The sequence below is a fragment of the Athene noctua genome, chromosome 16 (genome assembly GCF_965140245.1).
Source record: "Athene noctua chromosome 16, bAthNoc1.hap1.1, whole genome shotgun sequence".
Classification (NCBI taxonomy): domain Eukaryota; kingdom Metazoa; phylum Chordata; class Aves; order Strigiformes; family Strigidae; genus Athene; species Athene noctua.
In genome coordinates, this window is record NC_134052.1 from 4374382 (window position 1) to 4398246 (window position 23865).

The 23865-nt window shown below is 43.6% G+C and overlaps 1 protein-coding gene across 1 annotated transcript; it reads left to right on the forward strand.

The window, feature by feature from the left end:
* Positions 1-10478: 10478 nt before the first annotated feature.
* ACTR5 (actin related protein 5) lies at positions 10479-21690 on the forward strand. Its single transcript, XM_074919860.1, has 9 exons — positions 10479-11128; positions 11993-12222; positions 13066-13235; positions 14081-14298; positions 14638-14820; positions 17406-17528; positions 18029-18168; positions 19089-19221; positions 20604-21690. Exons 1-9 carry the CDS (start codon positions 10745-10747, stop codon positions 20859-20861), a joined length of 1839 nt encoding a protein of 612 aa, XP_074775961.1. The 5' UTR covers positions 10479-10744; the 3' UTR covers positions 20862-21690.
* Positions 21691-23865: the final 2175 nt, after the last annotated feature.

The window sequence follows — 23865 nt, forward strand, 5'->3', positions numbered from 1 at the left end:
CAAGAAGATTCAGTCGTGAAACTTTTGCCTCTAAAAATTTAAAAGGACATGAAAGAAAAAACAGAATATTGTTTATATTAAAGAGTCTCCCAGTGGGGGTTGCCCTATTATTTTTCTGTATGACAACAGTGAGGTTGCCTTCATACCTAGCTTGCACAGAGGATTTAGTGGGATAGATCCTCATTTTTACAAGAGACCTGAATTTTGCAGCCAGCACTAGCAGCCCTGGGGCTGATGGAATAAGCTGTGCAGATGGAAACAATTATTTAGGAAGGGAAGGACTTCTACATGTATGGAGCAACATCTCACTAAAACTGAAGCCTCCCACCGACACATTCCAGACTCCTGGAGTAATCGACTTTGGGGAATATGCTTTAAGCTACATCAGTTTTTGTATTTCTTTCTCCAGACTTCTTTGCAATCACAAAACATACTCCCCTGCAAACTGATCTAACGGTCTTACCAAATGGCAACAAATAACAGAAAGTATTATAGACACCTGAATCTAAAACCTATTTAGAGACTTTTCAGGCAACAAATCCTGATTTCAGACAAGCTTTTCACTATGCAACACACCTGGAAGGACTTACCCACACGATTAACAACGTTGCAGTGAATCACTTCTACTTAAAATCCATGGCATAAAATAATGAATAAACTATACAGGCCATATTTGATATGCAGAATATCAAATCGAAGTGCCTTATATAACTCAAAACCATGTTTTTTAGAAAGGAACAGCATTATAGAAAGGAATAGCACTAATTGATTAGAAATATCTAATTAAGGATAGTCCTTTCAAGCCAGCTGCATAAAGAATATTTCATATAATATGTTGCAGGAGAAAAATAACTCCATCGGGTTTCAATTAAGACTCACTGCCATATGGATTTTCCATCTGCAGCAGGAAGGCTCAAACACCATGTCACAACTAAGACATTTTTATGTCTCCAACTGAAAGCACTTAAACTGCTTGGAATAGACACATATGGGCCATAACATCCCCAATTAAGCAAACATTTTGCTGAACTGAGAGCCTAAAAGACACATGAAGCGAGAACATCGTGCTTGCTTGGTCATGCATTGTAGCCTCTAACTTTTAAAGGATAAAAGATGCTAAGAGTGTATAGCATGTACTCTTGTAACCTTTAGTGCCCTCCTCACCCTGCCAAAGCAGAAGACCCCAGCACAAGTCTCACAGTGGCTTTTAACAAGGCACTAAGGAGGTGGGGGGTCCTTTGCTCCCAACAGACAGAGGGCACTGCTCTCTGGAGCAGTTTACACACACTATCACAAGGCACATGTGGAGGGCTCCTCAGATCACCACCTCACCCAACCTCCTCCTTAAAGCTGGGTCAAAACAGAAGTCAGAGGAGGGTGCTGAAGCCGTTGGCCAGCCGGGTCTCGTAAAGGGCTGAGGTGCCACAACCTCTGTGGGCCCCTGTACTCAGGGGATACTGATATCCTTAGGGGATATTTTCCCCTAAGGTAAGCTGAACCCCCACCCATTGCAATTTATAAAGTTTTGACAAGTTGACATGATTCTCCATCCAACTAATCAAAGATGCTATGAACTGGAAAACAACATTTACAGGTTATCCCTTTCAGCATCAAAACCACCATCTCAAAATCCATGTCTTGATCAAACCAAGAACTGTGCTGCTGCCGTTGCAACCTCTTGGGGCACAAGGGACCATAAGCCAAATCTTCAGAATTATTTTTCTACATGCAGCTGGACCCAAGAACCCCGATTCCTCTTTACTAAAAACAGATGTCGGCCAAGTTAAATCATCCCATGACTCCTCCAGGAGAAGGATGTAAACAGCCACAGCTCACCCAGCTGTCACCAAGAGAGGCCCCACTGACAACTCAGGGATCCCAACATGCTGCAAGACCTTATCCCAAAATGCTTTGACATACTATGTTCAGACATGTTTATCGCTTAAATCCAACAAAACATGTTAGGTCACTTGAGTTTACACTAGATTAGAGTTTGGTTCTTTTACCAACTTCTAGAGTTTTGAGCTCAGAGAAGGAAGAAACCAATACCTACGTTTCTCAATGTACAATGCTTCTCAAAGTTTAACAAACCCCATCCCAAATGCTTTACAAATAAGTAAATTTATATTTTTTATTTACTTTATATTTACTTAAATTTATATTTACTTATGCTTTACAAATAAGTAAATTTATTTATACTTTACAAATAAAGTAAATGCTTTACAAATAAGAGTGAAAAAAAAGATTAAGTGATGTGCAAAAGGTTATTAAAAAATTTACAGTACAGTTTGGTATATAGAAATGCAGGCTTCTGCCTCCCAGGAGGCTTAACCTCAGGCAAAAGAAACTACCAGAGAGAAACTATCACTAAAAAGCTGTGCTCAAAGTGTTCAATCCAGGTTTTAGTATCAAATTTTTGCAACTAAGAAAACTACATACTTGCTACAACATCAAAGCATCATGGGATGGAGGTGCATATGAGAAACAATGCTTTGCTCCAGGGGAACAAGAGACCTTAACAGGTGAATTAAATCCAAAACTACAGAAGAACCTTGATTTAAAAAAAAAAAAAAAAAAAAAAAAAATCTATTTGCAGTCACTGCAAACAATCACACTGGAAGGAGTTCTACTACAATATCCAAGTCTGCAAGCTATAATGCTCCTGCTGATGACCAGAAAACAGCTTTTGCACACAACAGCAAAGGGGAAATTAAAGCACAAATTCACTGATGCTGTGCAAGCGCTTGCAGACTACAAGGCAGTTGAGAGGTCATGGTACTTTCACACTGTGAACTCCAAATGCTCAGCAAAGCCAGGCACAGGAGCAGGCCTTACAGCTAGATTCAGCAAGGTGGACCACAACATCAAGTCTACGGCGTTCAAACTGAGTGCCCAGATCTGCAGGTCTGGGCCCATTCTCCAGGACAGGTCCACACATCACCAACCTCCTGCAAGAATCACGGACCCACAGCTGAGCCCATTCCATACTACTCTTAGCAAAATCCACACACAAAAGTTTTATTCTTAACAGACAAATATTTAGTCGTGTATTATTTCTCATAGCTCAGCGACAGGAAACCCAGGTATAAACCACTACGGCCATCAGCATAGCTGTGGCACTGGGGAACTCTGCAGGAAGAATCCTCAAAGTGGGTTTCTCAGGCAGGTTTTGCATGCTGGCACCAGCCTCCCCGCTATTACAGTCCACAGCCAGCCTGGCCAAGCTAAAGCTATTCCGAGCATATTTACACAGACTAAAAAACCACCCAACACCAGGCTTTAAAACATCCCCATGCAATATAAGAAGCAGCAATATTCTACTAGACCTTTAGATACTTTACCTACTCTCCCCAGTTCATCTACTTCTTTGCAGCGATGATCTCAGTAAAACGTTTCTAACTTGAATTACAGAGTTTTGGCAACTGCCTCAAGACACTACGGTTTTTTATTGAACTGAGATTAACAGAAAGTCCAACATAATCAAGTAGCCTAAATAAGCGAGATCCCACAGAGACAGGAGGCACCACCAGCGATTCAGCTGCAAGGTTTAAGTTCTTCTTGCCAACGTGTTTTTAAGTGCGCACAGACTAGGTGGAAAAGGAGAATAACCTTGAGACTACCAGAAAACGTTCTTCTCCTTGGCTCAGGGAAGAGAGCTTTGAGGTGTCAGTAGAGGGGCCGCAGCTGAAACAATAACCCCACTCCCCAACGAGCAGAAGCCAAATTCTGCAGAAAAAGGAGCAATTCCGCACCGAATCCCGTTACAGCACCTCAAGCGACAGAAACCCCCCAGCCCTGGGGCGCAGCAGCATCAGCCTACCTGTCCGGGTCCGCGCTGCACACCCCGGCGGCCGAGCCGGCGGCGCGGGGAGACGCGGGGCGGCGCGGAGCGGGCAGACCGGGCTCTCCCGGCGGGGCCTCTCCCGACGGCCGCCCGCCCGCAGCCCAGCAGCCACCGCCGGGCCAGCGGCGGAGCGCAGCGGCCAGCCCAGCGTCCCCCTCCCTCCGCAGGCGGGAGGCGAGCGCTGCCCGGGGCGGGGGAGCCCCCGCTCGGCCCGGCCCCTGCGCGGGCTCCGGGGGAGGCGGGGCCGGGGAGGGGCCGCTGCCCGCGCCTGCCCCCGCGCCCGTAACCGGTCCCTCAGCATCTGCCGCCAGCCGCCGCCCCGGGCCCCGCCTGCCCGCGGGACACCCCGAGACTACCCCCGGGAGCAGTGCCCCGGCCCCGGGTCGCCCTCGGGGAGAGGTGGGGGGGACGGAGATTTCCTCGGAAAACAGCTGAAGAACGGCAAATAGTAACTTTTTTTTGTGTTTCCTAAATAAAGGAGCTGCAAAAATAAAAACGTGGACAAATAAGTTTTATTTAAGAGTACTGCTCTGGACAAATATTTGGATATGTAGAGTTCAGGGGATGGAGAGGGAAAGACTAGTAAACATAAAACAAACTTCATAATGAACGTGGGCGAGTGTAACTGTCACACAGGCTGCCCACATGGGACTCCGGGGAAGACACAGAGACATTTTTCTCAAACAGCAACGTGCTCTTTGGGATGTGACCTCCTAATTCAGGTCCTCTTTAAAAAAGAGAGAGGTTGTTGACTGTGTGCATGAACAACAGGAGCAAACAGCTGTTCTGTTCACAGCCCAAAGGCTGGATAAACCCTTAGGCCACAAAATTATGGCTCATCCCAGTCTCACCAACTGGTTAAATCAAGCTGTCCGTGGGCTGTAACCTTACATCAGCCTGTCAGCAGTGCTGAAAAAGCATATCCTGAACACAAAGTAAGGAAATGCACGCTCAGTATCTGCTGAGGGCTTAATTATTTGCTGTGAATTGGACGTAGGCTTGTTTTGTTTGTTAGACCCAAGTGTTGAAAAATTGTTTCCTTTATGTTGAGAACTGACAAGCTGGAGATCAGAAGAGTGCTAATTGCATATGGATAAAATAATCACTGGGCTGTACTGCATTTAAGCTCCAGTAACAACCACTACTGAGAGCTATGACCTTGGTCTTTTTTGAAATCAGAGAGTAGTAGTGGTGAACAGAGATTATCACTGGTGCCAGTGTAGTGCTTCATCCTTATAAAAAAGGAACCAATTCATCTGTAAATTGGGAGGGGAGCAGAGTAGACACCCAAGCGCTGGACAAGAGGCTGGCTGCTGTCATCCATTTAACAACCAGCTAGTCAATACTCTTCACTCTGAAAGTGGCTGGTGTGACCCAAGTGCACGTTGCCTTAGTCCTGAGTGTCCTTTTCAGAGAAGTAACCTCTCTGCCATGCTGCAGTAGCTCTTGCTGATGCTGAGCAGGATTGTTGCTGATGGTTGTGGGACTACCTGCTTTATTCCTACCCCGCGGTGGTTCTCTGAGCTTCATCGCTCTGCTCCAGCTTTCTCCCCAAGACTGAAGCCAACAGCCCTCTGCTCTCCAGCCTCAGGGAACCCAGGATTTTCACAACTTTTCCACCCAGCAAAACAAACAGCTGAGCCATGTAAACAACCAGAGAGGATGGCAGCAGTTGAATCCTCAGGACATTGGAGATCTGGAGCAACTGGCAGACAAAGTTCCAGGTGAGAGAAGATATCGTGGTGCACAACAGCTGGTGAAGAAAAGAAGGAACAAAATTGTCATGGCAATGATGTTTTCAAGAGAGGTTCAATTTTCAGTAGGATATAAATGGTTTGAGACCACAAGTGCTTGTTCCCTTCCCTCATCCACCCAACACAACTAGCAAGTCTTTCAGTGTAAGTATTATGTCCTACAAGAGACAAGTTTAAACCCCAGTTCTTCAGACTGCTGTGTGCAAATCAATATTTGTATATGTGAAGAGCTGTAGGAGAACCAAATGGTACCTTAGACAAGACCAAGCTCATTCTTAGCATTGTTTCCCTAGACTCTGAATATCAACAATGAAAAGAAAAACGTTACTACATTGACTAGGTGGTGTTAATGTCAAAAATACTTTGACTTGAGATATTACTGATTCCATGCTAATGTTCAGCTTCGGGGTGTGTTAGTCAAACCATGATTTAAGTGATACCAGTCCTTAGCTATTCTAGCCTAACAAAGGTTACTGCTCCAGCAAAACTTGTGGAAGTAAACATGAGTGAGTACCTCAGCTGCTGCATTTCAAAAATCCCAGCAATGTAAATGTGTGGACAGGACTGTGAATAGTGACAGTGGAGGCACAAACGAGCTTTCCTTTCTGAGCCCCTTCTGCAAAGGAACATAAAGTCAAGGCACAGGGAAAGAGAAGACATATAAGACACCAAGCTCTTCCACTGATTCAAATATATCTTTTGAGATTTGTATCATATAAAGCCTGAGCGGATTGGGACTGCTGCATTTGCAAAGAGACTTCTGGCTTCAGCTCACGGAGCAAGTGAAATGTCCAATTTTTAGTCACATTGTACTGTAAGAAATCTGAAGCAGATTTTAAAAATACATGAGCCATACATACCAGGAGAGTTCCTATATACAGTTGAGCTAAACTTCTTAGCTTAGAGGAATAGGTAGCAATTTTCACTGGTTCAAATGCAGTTATCGAGGACTTTTAAGATATGTATACATACCTTTAAACATATATACACACACACATATTTATACAGTACCCTCATGTGATGGTTATTCTGTACAATTTTGTGTTACCTTTACCTTGTCTACAACAGAGGAGTCACTCCAAACAGGGAAGACAGAAAAAAACACCTCTTGTTAGTCATTAACCAAGCAGAAACCAATCTTGCAGCTTTCTATTACCCAAGAGGCCAGGGAATCAGGCAGAGGTGAAGAAAGAAAAAATCAGAGCTTAGGCACAAAAGCAGTAGATATGCGAAGAGATAGTCTGGTCATGCTACTCACCATCATAATGTTACATAAATTGCTCTTCTCAGCATGGGAATGTCTCGTCTTCTGGTTCTGAGATGAGCTGTCTGAGATTACAGAAAAATTACTTTGCTTTTGGCTTTTTAGATTTGAACTTGTATAAGCAGGTTTGGGCATTGGTTTTCCCACAGATCCGCTAGTTTGCATCTCCTCTTGCATTTCCGTATGGGAGGCATCATTCTGGTTTTCTTCCTCTGTTGGTTCATCCTCAAATTTAGAATCAGGTTCATCAGAAGATTGGTTTCTTATTTCTTCTGCGCTGGGCATCTGTGCTAGAAATACGTTTTAAAAGAACATGCAAATAATCTTTCCAGGACTTCTCCATAACTACAAGCCTTGCACGTTCCATCTGGGAGTAAGGCAAGGCTCTTCTGATATTTTTCAGCTGAAATAAAGGATTTCTAAACCCAACTAGGCAACAAGAGGCTTGTATAAGTGTTTGGTTTTAACCAATTAGCTCTTAATCAGCAACTATATTAATGGAGGAGCTGAAACACACCCCACTACAGTGCCTGCTATAAACTAGCCTTAAATAAGTGGGTATGACTGAATGAGTTTGGAAGATACTAAAGAATGGTTTTATTTTTTTTTCTTGAGAGTGATTGAGAAACACTTTAATGCTCTAATACTATGAACACACTAGTATGTAAAAATTCAGTAATGTGTCCAGTCTTATTAATTAAAATGGAATTTAGAGCATTTGTAGAAATTTTTAGAGACCTGGTACTAAAAACAGACACTATATGGCCAGAAATTTTAAAGGTAAATGTAGCAAGTATAACCTGAAAATCTCATTTGAAGCATCAAGGGATTCTAGAGTTACTCTGTCCAGGCAAAAAGCTGACACTCAAGTGTTAAGTACATGGCACAGGCACCTTTTACCTATGTAAAATAGATTTTTTTATTCTTCTTTTCAAACCTCAGCAGTAAGCCATGCCTATGCTGCTCAGGGTGGCTTGTGTAATTGTCACAACCTCTTATAACCTGCGCTTTTTAATTACTGTGCTTGGTTACCCACGAGAGTGCACTTGAGTGTGTGGAGAGAAGATACTTTACTACTGAAGCACGCAGAGGCTGTTATGAGCTTAGCTGTGTGCTAAGACTGCAAAATGGGGAGCTGAAAGTAAAAAATTCAGCACGTGCACACATGCAGGGCAGGAAAGGAGGGAGAAAGAAGTACAAGGCTTTGCTGTGGTGAGTACCTCCTGGTCCTCTGAGCTCTGTAGGTTTCACTGTTGCTGCTCTTATGGGATCTATTATAGGACGAACAACCACGTTATTAGGTAAGAACAGAGGCACCAAATAGAAGTAAAAGCTTACTGAAGTAAAACTGTTCTTCTTTTCCTTCCTACAGCTGTTCGGCAAAGACAGAATCACTGCTTTTGAACTTATGATTGATTCCTCAGCTGGGATTGCTTATGCTCCAGCATTAGAGCAAACTAGCAAGGTTTTATCCTCAGGAGTAGATCAACAAGCCTATTATTAGCCTAAACCAAAGCCTGTTATCGGTTACTGACATGTTAGAAATAGGAATCAGTGATGGACTGGAAAGAGGAGCAAAATACATAAATGAAAATGCATGTCTTGCTTCCTTAAAATTTTTCTGACAGCCTAAGCATTGACAAAAGAATTCCTTAACAGCTCCCCCAGTAACATCCTGCCCCCCCAAAAAAAAGAAGTGTAAAAGAACTATAATGCCAGAGTTTGAAAGTGTACAGAATTAGAGGGTTAGGTTTGCTTTCTGGGTAATTTTTTAATAAAAAAATCACAAAAATTACTTGTCCTTTCCTTTCTTAAATCACCTCTGAGAAAAAGGGAGAGGGTAAGGAAGAACAGCAGGCAACAGTTTGTTGTCTTATAAGCATTTTTAACAGAAAAGCCTAATAATTGGTGATTGGTTTTCTATATGCTACCAACAGTACTAAACACCCCTTTAGTTTCCTTCTCTGACAAGTAGCATTAGCCTAAAAATAGCTAGCAGAGTGCTTTAAAGATGAAGCTAATAGATAAAGCCTTTATACAGGAGCATTTTATCTGACCAACTGCAGAACTTACCTTCATTAAGTAGAAGCTGTAGCCAGATAATCATTATGATCAACAGTATTACAAATGGCAAACAAAACCAGAAGAAAAGAAGAGGAAAGGTCAGCTCATTCACCAATGGAACCAGAGGATACCTCATGGCTTGCTTCAGGTTACACTAAGTTTAGAACAGCTTGCCTGCTCCGCTTTACTAACTATCTTTTAATAACTCTCACTGCGTCACTCCGTTAATCACAAGAAGACGGCTGATATACTCACCATGGTTAGCAAAAGGGACAGCCCTGTGCTATGCAGGGAGGGGCTAATAAGGATTAAATATGGGATAAGAACAACTGAGAAAACATCTGATTTGATGGTCCTTCCTTCAGCTGCTATTTAAAGGATAAATACAAGTTAGGAAGCTTTCAAGTCTTACGTTAAAACAATAGTTAAAGGTATGTTTATGTCTGCAGATACAGGGGAGATAACCTAGCACTTCAGCCACTTTGAAACTGGGTAGCCAAGGTTGCTTTTGAGAAATCTGTAAAACAGAATCAACCCTGCAGAGATGTGTAGATGGTGACTAGCTAAAAATTACCTCTCACAGGCTCACTTATTTGACATGAAGCTTATTTGACAAGTATGTCCCCTATTAATATGGACTCTACTTTTAGGCTACTGCCTATGTTTCCATCTATTAGTTAACCTGTTAGGAAAAGAAACCTTTGTATTTTAATTGACTTTCCATCTCCCCTCCAAGAAAGGCAAGCCAGCATGTTCCATAGGATACGTGTCTAAATGGATGTTTAAAATAATGGAGTTCACTAGCTATCAAAGTAGAAACAGATATGTGACTTTGGTAACTTGACATTCATCACACTGTGTTTCTCCTTCAGTAAAATAAAACCATTATCTATTGCGTACCTCACGGGGGGTTGTCTGGCCAAGTTAATTTTTTGCGTAACTCTCGGTAAACCTTAGAAGAGAGCTGCTATGTAAGTGCACGTTGTGAACGACTGCATGTATTTAATGTTCTTGCTTGTGTGCATGTGTTTATATAGTAACAGCCCCTTGCAATTAGCCTTTTAATCCCAAAATCTAAATGAACTTTGTAAATTCTTATTAATTCATGTTAGTAACACCCCTGTGTGATAAAAGAACGCTATTATCCTTACTTTGTGCATTGCATAAACAAGTGAGAAAAGCCGTTAAGCGATGACCTGAGCTTCAAGGATGCTAAATGCTTGCAGTCCCCATTTCACACAGTGACTTTCACAGACGCAGAGACAGGAGTGGCGGGAAGGTGCAGGATCCCGCTGTGACCTCTTCAGTGGTAACGGTGAAGTGTTTCTCTCAGTCCCCGACTCGCTCACTCTCCGCCCAGACGGGCTAGCGTCTAGGTTTGGCGAGTAGCCCGTCCTCCTCCCCGCAGCCATGGTGGGACGGCTCCCACCTGCGTGCCCGTCCCCAGGGGCAGGGCGCGGGGCCGTGGAAGAGGCGAGGGCGTCTCGGCCACGGCTGCCACCCCTTTTCCGGCGAGGAGGCCGCACCCCGAGCGGGGGGGAGGCCCCGGGGAAGCACACGCGGTGTATGTGACCGCCCGGGGCGGCCGGCGCAGGCCAGGCCGCGCGTTTCCACTTCCACGCGGGTCACGGACGCTGGGGAGGTCCCAAGGTCAAGCCGGAGGGGCAGAGGGCGCGGGTGTCCCTCCCGAGAGGGGAGCTGGGGGGGGTCAGGCTCTCCCCACCCCGCGGCCCGGTGGCGGCTGCAGCTCCGCCGAGCGGCCCGGAACGGGGGCGGGTGCCCGCGCTGCCGGCCGGAGGGACCCGCCGAGGGCGCAAGATGGCGGCGGCCTCGCGGGTGTTCGCCTTCCGCGACGCGCGCTGGGCCCCCGACCCGGTGCTGGAGCCGAGCGCGGCCGTGCGGACGCCGCAGCCGGTGCCGCTGGTGATCGACAACGGCTCCTTCCAGACGCGGGCGGGCTGGGCCTCCCCCGACCCCGCCGTCCCCGCCGAGCCGCTGCTGCGGTTCCGCTCGCTGGCGGCGCGCAGCCGCGGGGCCCGCGGCGGGGCCGGCGCCGAGACGCAGGTGGGCAACGACCTGGGGAGCCCCGAGCCGCTGCGCTGGCTGCTCCGCTCGCCCTTCGACCGCAACGTGGCCGTGCAGCTGGAGCTGCAGGAGCTGCTCCTCGACCACGTCTTCCAGCGCCTCGGCGTCGCCTCGCAGGTCCCGCGGGCGGGGAGCTGGGGAGGGGGGGATGCGCCGGGAATACCGGGCCCGGGCCTTGAGGGGGGCTTGCGCGGAGGTTGTGCCTGGGTGCCTCGTGGGAACGGGGGGTCCAGCGTCGCCCTGGGTTGTGCTGGGGCGTTGGGTTGTGCCCCTCGGCCTGGGGGACGAGCCCTGTGTAGCATGCGGTGGGGACCCTGGCCGGGCTGGGTGCGCCCCAGGGGTGTCTTTTCAACCTCGCTATTCTCTTAATTTCTTTATAGTTTTGTGGTAAAACGGAGGTGCGAGGGATTTGGACTGCAGCATCTTCCCAGGCTGCGGCTGAGCGCCAGCGCCCAGGATCAGTTTTGAGAAGGCCATTAAATATTTATTAGTTTCGTATAGTGCTCTTAGTAGTAGTGCTTCTTGGCTGCTTGTTTTGTATACCCAGCTGAGAGTTGCTTCTCAGACCATGAAGCCTTTTGTCTGTGACAAACTGACAACATCAGTTTGAAAGCTTTACCTGATGCTGAACTAAACGTCAGCAGTTTTCACTCTCACTTCACCTCTTCATGGCATAGATTTTGGTTACTAAGATTTTTAGTATTTCGTATATGCTGTTAAAAATCCATTCTCCTCCACCCTTGGGAGTTTGTTCTTTGGTTGAATTAACGTTGGAAGCTCTGCTGTAGACAGGACTTCTTTTTTACCCCCTTAAGCACTAGCTATAATTTAACTTATGAGATTATAGCCTGCACATAAAGTGCCTTCTCATTGCTGTTTTGGAGGAGTTCTTGCTGATGTTCAAAAGAAAAAGCAAGGATAAGTATCCCTGGATTTACCCTTCATCCTTTTATTATTTTTCTTTTCTCTTGTCTCTTACAGGGTTGTGTTGATCATCCAATTGTTTTGACAGAAGCTGTGTGCAATCCTCTGTATTCGAGACAAATGATGTCAGAGCTCCTCTTTGAATGTTATCAAGTGCCAAAAGTGTCCTATGGTGTAGATAGCTTGTACAGTTTTTACCACAACAGAAAGCAGAACTGGCCCTGCAGTGGTTTGGTAATATCTTCAGGTTATCAGTGTACGCACATTTTGCCAGTCTTGGACGGCAGGTGAGTTCCTGGTGTGGGAAGTTTGGTGCAGCCTCTCTTTGTCAGGCTTTGACTTAACGATGCAAATATGCATTCCTCTAGCGTTCAGTATTCCAGCTCCTGCAGTATCAGGTCTTAATTTATACTGACAAGTTAAAACTAGGTCTGCAGAGTTTGCTAAGTTCTGTTGAACTTTGAATTGAAGAAGCAGTGCTGTTCTTGTACATCCTGTATTTTTAGTTACTATTCATGCATAGATCTGTATTTTCAAAAGTAGGAGGGGATATTTGCCCCAAGTAAGATCTGGCATTAAAAAACATAGGTTTTAAAGGAGCTTTGGGACAAAAGAAAGCACTCTGTGAGATTTCTGCAGTTCCTGAGGCTTTTACCATTCTGATTATGCTGCTATGTTGCTCTACTCTTTTTTTTTTTTTTTTTTTAATCCTGCAGGAAATGGCTTTATTATATCTGGTAGATGCTTCAAATTTTCAAGGGTTGCACTTGGCTTACTGTGAAATGTTACAAAGGTTAAGGAACTACTTCTAGCTCACTAACCATCACTTCCCTTCCTGAAATAAAACATTTCCTTACCATAGCCAAAATTATTTAAAGCTTGGTTTTCTTAAAACAGAACAGAGTCTTTCAGAAAGTATCTGCAGGAAACGAAGTAGTGATTATGCTTGTTGTTGGAGAAAAGGCAGTGTGTTAGATTCTCTGGTAACTGAGTCTTTAAATATTTATCTGTGAATATTCATCTGTCTACTTGACCATCTCAGAAATTAAATAATACTGTGAAAAGTAGGTCTATTTTACTCTGAACTTGTGGATTTCTCCAGTCTCAATTGTGTCTCATTGTGTTTTCAGATTGGATGCTAAAAACTGCAAACGTATTAATCTTGGAGGGTGTCAAGCAGCTGTGTATCTCCAACGCCTCCTTCAGCTGAAATACCCAGGACATTTTGCTGCCATCACTCTCAGTCGCATGGAGGAAATACTGCACGAGCATAGCTACATTGCAGAGGATTATATAGAAGGTAGAACCAGCTGTAATTTACCACTAGATAGCGTTCATCCTCATCCAAATTTAGTTTTGTCCTCTATATCCCGTGTTCTCAAGTTGGCTGGGATTCTGGCAGAGATACTCTTTCTTTTGCTTTCTTTATAGCTGTCTTTCTGTAATCCATGGGAAATGATTGACAACAGTTTTAAATTTAACATTAAGATAGAAACAAAATGAAATTACAAAAATAAAGTCTGTATTAATGCAGATTTCTCTGTGAATAAAAATTGGGGTTATTTCAGAGGAAAAGAATTTTAAATGAATTTATTTTATTGGTTACTTTATACTGCCAACAAAACATTAAATTGGTTAGGATGATTATATGCATCTGGCCATGTTTCTTACGTGCCTTAAGGTTTCCAGAATTTCAGAGGACACTTCTTATGACTTTTTGTGAATTAAAGAAGTTAAAACTCCCATGGGGAATGTTATCTTAAGTAGTGGCCAAAGAAAAGGTGTTTTCTTAAATTTGTCCCTTACAAAAGGGCCTGCAGGAGTCCTGTGATGTGTGAGAACTCTCCCTTACCTCTGGAAGAGAGAAGAGACATTTGTGTGCACTTCCCACTTCTTAGTACTTTGTGTTTCTTGCATGCTGGAGATCAGAGCACAAAGAACCATGTGCACCACGTATGAGACTGGAAGCTGGTGCTCTGAGAGGGTAGCTAAATATGGGGACAGCTGCCAAGAGGTGACAGAATCCCAGGCTAGACTCTTGTTGTCATCTTTCTTCTCAGTCTGAACGTAGCATGGATTGCGTACGACATGCGAATCAGTGTTTTCTGCCTGGCATAACAGTTATTTTGCTTTCAAAACATTCAGAGCTACACAAGTGGCGGTCCCCAGAGTACTATGAGAACAACATGCACAAGATGCAGCTGCCTTTCTCTAACAAACTGTTGGGGAGCACTCTGACATCAGAGGAAAAGCAGGAGAGACGGCAGCAGCAATTACGTCGACTTCAAGAACTCAATGCACGTCGCCGAGAAGAGAAGCTGCAACTTGACCAAGAGAGGCTGGACAGGTTACTATACGTACAGGTAATCAAGGCAAAGTTTTCTGTGTGATCTTCTGGGAGGAGGGCAGGCTGCTCCTGGATCTTTTTCAGAGGGTCATGCATCACTGTAAAGAGGCTACGACTGTCCTGTGTGTTTTCTGATAGGAGTTTTTTAAGGTGACTTGCAAGATAAAAGGGAGAGATTATTGATGCAGAGGATGCTTTTAGATTCTGAACAATACTTTTGTGAAATATTTTGAATGCTGCTGAAGCATGCACATCATAATATTTAGTAATAAAGGCAAAGTGTCTGTATGCACACAACTGAAAAATAGTTATTAGCCTCCATTGTTCACCACAACTAACTCTGATCTGTCTGTAGGAACTTTTAGAAGATGGTCAAATGGATCAATTCCACAAAGCTTTGGTCGAGCTGAACATGGACTCTGCAGAAGAACTTCAGTCTTACATCAACAAATTGAGTCTGTCTGTTGAACAAACGAAGCAGAAAATCCTACAGGCAGAAGTCAATATTGAAGTAGATGTTGTGGACAGCAAGCCAGAGGTATAATGCTTTCACCAAGTTAATCTTCTTTTTATCTCTGAGAGAATGAAGTTTCTATACTTGAAAATGTGCCCCTTCAGACTTTTTTGATGAACTAAGTTTTTCCTTTAACACTGCAACTCATTGTTAATTTGGCAGCTGCTTCTCTCTTGCAGCTATAGAAAGTGACAGTTTTGATTTTACAGAGTATGCCTGAAATCAGTAACCCTTCTTGTGCTGTTCTGCATTGTGCTCTGGGCCATATCTTAGAGTTTGATTCCATATAGTTCCAAGCATAATCTCTAGGTTTCCTGACAGTAGTTGAAGTATAGTTATATGAAATAGTAAGTTTCCTTAAAAATTTCTTGCACATCTTTAAGAAGTTGAAGAGGAAAAAAGAAAATAGCCTTAGTGGGTCAGAGAGGGTACCACTGCTTCCCTTTGTACTTACTCGTGGCAGCATATGCCAGCCACTGTCCTTACTTAAATTGGACTTGCTTAGAGGTTGTAAATGCAGCAGTTAACATAGTGATTTTGTTCACACTTTAAACCAACCTCTAACTCTGTTTTTGCATTAATTTGGGACAAATAAGTGGGCCTGTATGTTAAAGATTATCTTTTTTTTCAGTGTCTGACAATTAAATGACATGGAGTTTTTAAGTACTTAACCCTCAAGCAGTTACAATTCTAAAGCAACCATCCTTAAATGTCAGTAGCCTTCTATTAAAGATAGAGAAGAGCCTGTAGAGCTTTTTGTTAAAAACAGTATTTGTTTTCCTTTCTGTTCTTCCCTTTCAGGTGCAGAGAACTTTATGGTAAACAATTAACCCTTTGCCTTCATTTTGGCTATCTTTTTTTGGTGCAGTTAAGCAGCATGTCCTATTTTGTTTACTTAACAATGAAAGATTAATTGCTACACTTGGGTGCTGGAGTTGTCTTGAGGATGAGAAGCTTATTTGCCCGCTCTGCCAGACTAATACAGGCACAGCACATAACAGCAGCTTCTAAGAGATGTTCTAAGACTGTGCGTTAACTTGTAATTGCCTTTCAAGTCACATCAGATAGAGCTTTTCTAGTTATATCCGTCTTTGCTCAGGAGAAGGTAGAGAGAAAAAGAAAAAAAATGAGAGCATAGAGGAGGGTGGTGCCAGATACAGGAGTGCTTGTGTCAAGTATGGAACTTGAGATATAGCCAAAACTAGCAGGTGAGCCAGTACCTGGGTGTTTTATTTTGTTTATCATTATCAGTAAAGTCTGTGTAAGAATGAGAATGTCTGCATTTGAGTGAAATTGAAGTAGGTGAGGTCTTTACCATTGTGGTAAAGAATCTTTCTGCCTTCTGTCAGAATAAATTGTTCTAGAAAAATGCTAATTGAAAGATTGTTAGCTTCTTGTGATTTTGCTCAGTGGTTGTGCCCAAGTTCCAACATGTCTGTCTTGGATCTCACACTCCTTTTTTACTAGGTGTAGTCTCGGACCTTGGAATGAATCCCCAAACCTTTTTGTTTGGTCTGTGCTTTGTGAGAGCACCTACTATCACCAAATCCATCTGTGAAGATAGGCCATCCCTCTGTGGCTGTGTAAAGGAGTCAAAGAACTAATTATGTTGTCCTAGGGTCTGTGCCAAGCCTTCAGCTGAGTTCTGTGTTTCTTTCTGTTGCCTTTTTTTAAGACATAAAAATAAATGGATTTAACAAAGATTAGATGTTGGTGATAACTTCAGGTGACAACAGGTTGTTTGCTGTGACAATGAACACTGCTTAAACTTCAGTTTGAGTAATTGCTTGGGTTTTATGTGGATGTAAGCTAGATACTTAAGAATGTTTAAATGATCTAGCTTTATCTCATCCTGGTATGCTTGCTAGATGTTGCAACAAATGTTTCAAATTTAAAATAACAGAAACAAATCTTTAGCACCAGAATTGCAAAGGTAGCATTGTAACACAAAAATAAAGGAGGTAATTAAAAAAGGTGCTCCTACTTCACAACAGTGAAGTACTCCAGGATTTTGAATGATGCTTTTCAGGAGGAAGGAGATGTTGAAACACCTTCACATCTGTGTAAAATATAAGGGCTTTTGGTATACCCCGTGTGCAAATGCTAGGTGGTTGAAACTGTCAATAGTTGTGTGGCAGGTTTGTAGCTAGCAAATACTTGTTTTCCTCTCCCACACGAGCAAGGCAGGGAATTTATTGGTAATTATAGAGCAGGTAGAGGTGCTAGGAGTGCACCAAGTTTTAAACAGTTTAAAAAGTTTTTTTTAGTAAGTTTTAGTATGTTGTTATGTTTAGGACATGGCTGGCTAGAATCCTAGCAGTCAGACTGTTGACTAAGGCCTTTAATACCTCAGCTGGTGTCATGATAAATTTATTGAAAGTGTTTGATTTTCATGCTTTGAGTGAATGTCTGTCTTCTGTTTTCTGTGTTGTTCACCATTTTGACTTTTGTCTTCAGTGCTGGAGAACAGCATGCTTGGTTTCAGGCATGTTAAAAAGTTGAGATTTGAGGAGATGGGTGTTGAATTTTCCAAATGTGTCACCAGAATTAAGACATATGTGTGCCTAGCACCAAGCTAACTGACCATAATACACCTTCTGTGTTTCCAGACTCCTGATTTGGATCCATTAGGCAGTGAACAGTCACTGGAGGATGTGGAAAGTATTAATGAGTTTGAACCTTTATTTGCTGAGGAACAGCCTGAAGTTGAGAAGCCTGTTGCTGCAGTGCAGGTTTGATTTTTGTATCTCCACGTTGTGCCAGAGGTTGCTGCTGTGATTTTTCCACATGCGAATGTTTGCCTGCTCTTGGAAGAGATACTTAAACTGTCTGAACAGGACATTAAGAGAGAAGTCCTCCCGCAATCTTAGCTGATGTTTTAGAACATGAATATACCCACTTGGCTCACTCTGCAGGCAGTGCCTGTTGTAGCAGTGCCATGTTATTAGGGAAAAATGTCCTCAAATTTTTTTTGTGTGTCACCCATAGCCTAATATCGCATCCCAGTGGACACAGGTTTTCAACTTGTGAGGATGAGCCTCAGGATTGTGTGGTACCACACAGAATAACATATAGGAAAACTCCATCTTCCTTGGCCTTTTGGAACCTTTCTCTGTGAAAGCATTACAACCTTTTTTTTTATACAGAATTGTTTGCAAACCTTGCATGTTCTAGAACATTACTGTTCTTTAACATAAATTTCCCACCACTTTTCAATCTCATCTTTTTAAAGCCCGTGTTTAACCTGGCAGAGTACCACCAGCTTTTCCTTGGCACTGAAAGAATCAGGGCTCCAGAGATTGTCTTCCAGCCCTCCCTGATAGGAGAAGACCAGGCTGGTGTAGCAGAAACCATGCAATATGTCCTCGAGAGGTGAGTTTACAAAGCTACTTGGCACTTACTTCAAAGAAGCTAACCTTGTTTTGATACCAGCTTTTGCAATACTGGTTACTTAACAATAATTTGAGAAAATATGTTTGAATAGTTCTTTCTGGTGGGGTTGAGCATTTCAGGTTAGACGTGTCTTCCTGTTCTGTAAACCATCTGTAACTCTCCTTGTTTTAAGTCAGTGGTCTCGAAACTTTTTTGATTGATTAACCCGTCAGTAAAAAATTTTTGAGCACACAGCTCCAATATTTGTAAGTTACATACAGGAAGTACTAAATTGATATATTACATTTTTAAACCTACACAAAAATAGAAATTAAAAAAGGATGAGATGAAGGTTAAATAACCCCTGTTTGTTTGATTTATTTATTTATTAATGGTAGAAAAAATATCTTCTCCCTGCCCCCCAATGGATTGTCTTGCACACACCACACTTTGGAGAGCCCTGGTCCAACTTGTTATAGAGAGAAACAACAAACACTTATGAATATCTATCCCATGAAACAATGAGCTGGCAGTCTCTGGTTTTGCAAGACCTAAATCAGGGGTGACATTTTTGTTATAGTATAGGCACACTTGCTGGACAACTGTTTCCAGACAACTTAGCATTAAGGAAATGTCACCCCTGAATTGTTTGAACATATGAGATTGCGTTTATTAAATTTAAGAATTCCATCTCTACTGAGTTGTTGATTTATGGGGTGCAGTGCACAGAGTGCTTTAAGGATTTTCTTCCGTCACCCCTTGATTTTTCAGAAAAATGACCTCAGGTTTTCATACTAGGAAAGTGAGGGAGGTTTCTCAAAGTGAATCCTGAAGACAGGGTGTCAGTATTGCCCATAGCAGTTCAATTCATAGGACAGATGTCCTTGAGGAAGACTGAAATTGTTTTTTGTTCCTGGTAGGTATCCAAAGGAACAACAAGCTATTCTTGTCCAGAATGTTTTTCTCACTGGTGGAAATACAATGTACCCTGGACTGAAAGCCAGAGTCCAGAAGGAGCTCCTTGAAATGAGGCCATTCCAGTCATCTTTTCAGGTACCTGTATTGACATGATATTTGCATGAACAGCCTGTTCGTCTGTGCTCAGAAGTAATTTGAGTTGGGAGAGGTACAGAGCGAGTGTACTTAGAGCGTGGGAATGGAGAGTGGTTTATGACAAGACACTGCAAACAGCTTTTCTGACCTGAGAAGATGAAATTTACAGATACAGTTGTTCTTTATGAAGACATTAGAGAGAGTAGGCTAGATACTTTGGAAAGGGAAAACCTCCTTCAGCTAAAACACCATGCACACACAAGCATGTTTGGCTAGAAATTTGCGGGTTGTTTTCTTAAGATTGGGACAGTTGCTATCTGGAACAAGTGACTTCTGTTAGGAGTAGTTGCTGGGAGAAAATGTTCGCTTCAAAATGTCACCAAAAAAAGTGACGTGTTCAATTTGTTAGATGTAATGACTGTCTGGGACAGCAGCAAAAGAGATTCAGTATCTGTGATCCTTTGCAACCTTTTCAGTAGCGAGCACAGTACAAGCTGGGCAAGTCCCAGAGTCTGCCAGTGCATTTTGTAACGAGAGTTGCAAGGGTCTCCTTTGCTGTTCAGAAACCACCTTGTCTCCTCAAATCTACTGTCGTCTGGAACAGAAAATCAGGTGGTAAACTTGGGGAGAAAAGAAAAATGCAAGTATAATCTTGTGATTCCGCAGCCTTTGTTTTGTGCAGGTACTGTATGTAGCTCTGAGCCAGATGTGACTGACAGAAACTTAGTTACAGACATATACTTGGTAGTTTTAGGAAGGATATTGCTTGCAAAGTTTTGAGTGTGTAACTTGGGTCTGTGAGAATAAAATGAGCGTGTTTTCTTCTGATGGTAATGCTGTGGCTTGTAACTGAATAAGACCTTCTTTCTTTCCATTAAAATATGGTCCATGTCACTTCACAGATATCGCACGTGGGATTTACATGGTGTCTAGACTGGTGAGCCCATAGCTGAACCAGGAAAGCAGTTCATGCTAGAGTAATAGGAGTGTTTTTTTCCCCACACACTGCAATTTTTTTAGCCTACAGTATTCCTCCCTGCTACTTCAAGCAGGGAGGAAGTTTAATTGGAGCACTTGATACTTGTTTTGCAGTACCACCAACTCTTCCAGCATTGGCTTCCAGCTGTGAGGGCTGTTGGTTGTGAATGTGGCACACCCATGTGCTTTCTCAACCTCTAGAAACAAAAGCAGGTTCACTGAGAATTGATCTCAAGGTGAAAACACGCTTAAACCCGTTCCTACCATTACTCTTCCCCACTGAATAATCAGCTCAAACTTCTGAAATTCAGTTGTCTGTGTCATGTACCACTGTAATGAGGGTAAAAATGGCTTTCCTCTCCTGTGTTGAATTGATATTGTTGTTCTATTTTCCTTCCATCCAGGTTCACCTTGCTTCCAGTCCTGTTTTAGATGCCTGGTATGGGGCTAGGGATTGGGCAGTGGAATACATGGCCCGTGAGGAAGGCTGGATAACCAGAAAAGACTATGAAGAAAAAGGGGGAGAATACCTCAAGGAACACTGTGCTTCAAATGTCTATGTCCCTATTCGCCTTCCAAAGCAGGCGCCACGGACAGCAGAGGCATTAGCACCCAGCAGAGCGCTGGCATCCAGCGCGGGCAATCCTTGTGAGCAGGCGTAGTGCCGCACCTTCGGCACAGACCCTCGGATGGGGAGAGCAGTGCAGAGAAAACAAGAGTGATTGGTGTGCAGAATGGGCTGTGCATGGAGCGCAGGCCTCAGCTTAGTCTTGCTGGCTTTCAGAGAGCACCAAGCACCTCATCCAGTCACTTGAGCGAGGAGGATGAGTCGTGCTGGGGCGGCCGCTGGCCTGGTCGTAGCACCCGCGAGGCTTCGTGCTGCTGGTGCCAGCACAGGCGCGTGCATCCGCAAGGAGGAGCACAACGGAAGTGTGCTCCAGAGAAAACCATCGTCGTATAAACTTCCATAGTAAGGCTGAGGGGTTTTTGAGAGTATGTTTTACAGCCTTTTTAAATTGAATTAAAGCGTGCTGGGTTTATAGGGCTGGGCCAGGGCTTGTGCCGAGCGGCTCAGCCCAGCAGGCGTCTCCCTCGGGCGGCAGCTGGTGGCGGGAGGTGGTGCTGAGGCCAGGGGCTGACCCCCGCCTGTCCTCCGGGGCCTCCTGCACTCCCCTGTTGTTTAATTTCCTTCCTGAGACACGCTTTCTGCTAAACCACCGCAGAACAAACAGTAGGATTTCAGATACTTTCTGATTTTGTTTATATCAGTGATATTATTATGTCTTGGGTGGAACTGGAGACCTGGTCATGGAAAGCGCTGCTGAGCCGTAAAGACAGAACCCTCTGTAAAGCTCAGTCCTGAAAGAGTGACTGCCACATCTTGTGCAGTCCTTAAGTGCTTTTACAGGAGTGTGGCTGAGCAAGGCAGCTCTTGACTGATGGGGCTTTTTTATCAAAAGTTGTTTTAGCAATAAAACAAACTTTTTGCTTTGCCACTAACTTACGTGTTTCAATGATTTACCTCTTTAAAGAGTACAGCAATGAGGATATATTTAATTGGTTGTGCCTTGCTGAAAAATGCAGGTTTGCAGCCAGGCCCCTGTCCTGCTACACAACATACTCTAGCTTAATTCTGATTGGGGATTCAGGTGCTGCACTGAACAACTTGCTATTGCTTTCCAAAAAGAATAATCAATATTAAATGCTGAATTGAAATATAAGCACATTCCATTACTTTGGCAAAAGCTTTAAACTATTAGGCTGGAAAAGGTAAGACTATGGGGAAAATATCAGACTAGTATAAAGAAGGTGAGGAGATGGTGGCTTACTGGCCCCAGGGGCTGCAGAGCATCAACGTAATTTGTCATCTGGCAGAGGCAAAACAAAGGACATGAGGTGCTTGTTGATGCAGAAGTGAGGAGTTTGTTGCCGCAGGATGGCAACATTTCTGGATTCAAAAAGTATTACCCATTTCTATGATTTAAAAACAGGAAAATCTGCTATCAAACACGGAGGTCTTGACACCTGTGTGTAGGAGGTCTTGCTGTGGTGTATTCCTCCACAACTGTATGAGGAAGGTGTTGTTACAGACCTGCTCCTGCGGTGCCCAGCACTGGCCACTCTCAGGTGGGGTACAAGTCTTGGTGGACTTTTGGCGGGGTCTTAACAGGCTGCTGAGCAGGGAAGGAGGAGGATAAAGGAGCTTGTTGCCTTAAGGTAACCTCAAGTTTGGACTATTGATCCTATCCCTATCTGCCTGGAGCATACTAATTTGCAAGACCATTAAGGCAATTCTATAGGTGGTAAAGAATGTGGAAGAACATGCTGTGCTGAAACATGGCAAAGTCACACCCCACCTAGGTGTCTTTTCTGATCTTGTTCTTGTCAGTGACCTGGAGAATATGATGTCCCATTGCTATTTGACCCCTTTCTGACACATCTTTAGCTATCATGGCAGAGTGGGTACTCAAGATACAGAAATTTATTCTCCTACTTGGTGTTGTTTGCTAAATAGATAAGAGGGTCTTGTGCATAAAACTGTTCCAGAATGAAGGTCTAAAAGGGTATCTGTTATGGATGGTTATATTACTTTTAAATGTTTGGCCAAATGGTGCCAGCCACTTCGCTTGCATTAATTCAAAGCAGAGCTGCCTAATTCTGTACAGATCAGCTGCATAAACAGCTTCAAGGAAGCATAATTTTATAATCTCCTCAACATTAGCCATTAATTTGTTACTTTATCCCCACAATAGCTGGAGTAACTAAGGAACTTGGACAACGTGATCACAGTCACAGGCTGTTCTGAGTGTGCTGGTGGGCATTCAGTTGCTTGGAGTAGCACCATGAAAAGCGTGAACGTTGTGAAACAGGATTAATGTTACCATTTAAATTCAGTTCCGTGATACAATTTGCTGTGGTGCTAAATGAGCATTGGTGCTGGCAGGAGAAAAATGGAAAGAGTGTGTGGTGATGAGGGCAGGAGGACACAGTGGCGTTGACAGTAGTGTTGGTCAGAGTCCTTGTAGAGCTCCACCACTGTGACACTTGTGACAAGGTTTTCTCATACCCACGTGCAGAATTTGGTGGTTTTTCATATAATCAGTGTTCACCAAACCCAGAAGGCGTTTGCACAATTTCTTCTGTGGCTTATGCCACCTGAGAGGGGAGCAGGCCGGTAATGCACCTGTTTGGCTCCTTGTTAATGGGACTTCTGGTTGTGTGAGGAGCAGTAGGAGGAATTGTTATGATGAGAAAATTGTTTACTGAAAAAAAAGAGATCCTTCTCTGGACAAGAAACTTGAACTGACACTGTGAGGGCCTTTGCCAAGTGGTTGTAGGGCTGCTGTTGAGTGTGCTGCTGTGCAGGCAGCCTCAGCATCTGTAGCGTGTTTGTCCTGGTGGATCTCCTGCAAGCTGACAAATTGCCAGTTCAGAGATAGTCAAGTGGTTTCCATTTGGTCCTCTGTATATTAAGTTCAAAGCAACCTGTAACCTTATTATACAATACAGTTATCACCTAATTCAGGTCAAAGAATACAAAAAGTACAAGTTGCAATTTAACAAGCTTGGTGAGCTTGGTCTACTTAATCTAAAGGAGAGCTCAAACTGGGTTCTACCTTTCACGGGGTCCCTAAGACCTGCTCCGAGTGGAAACACCACGTCAGT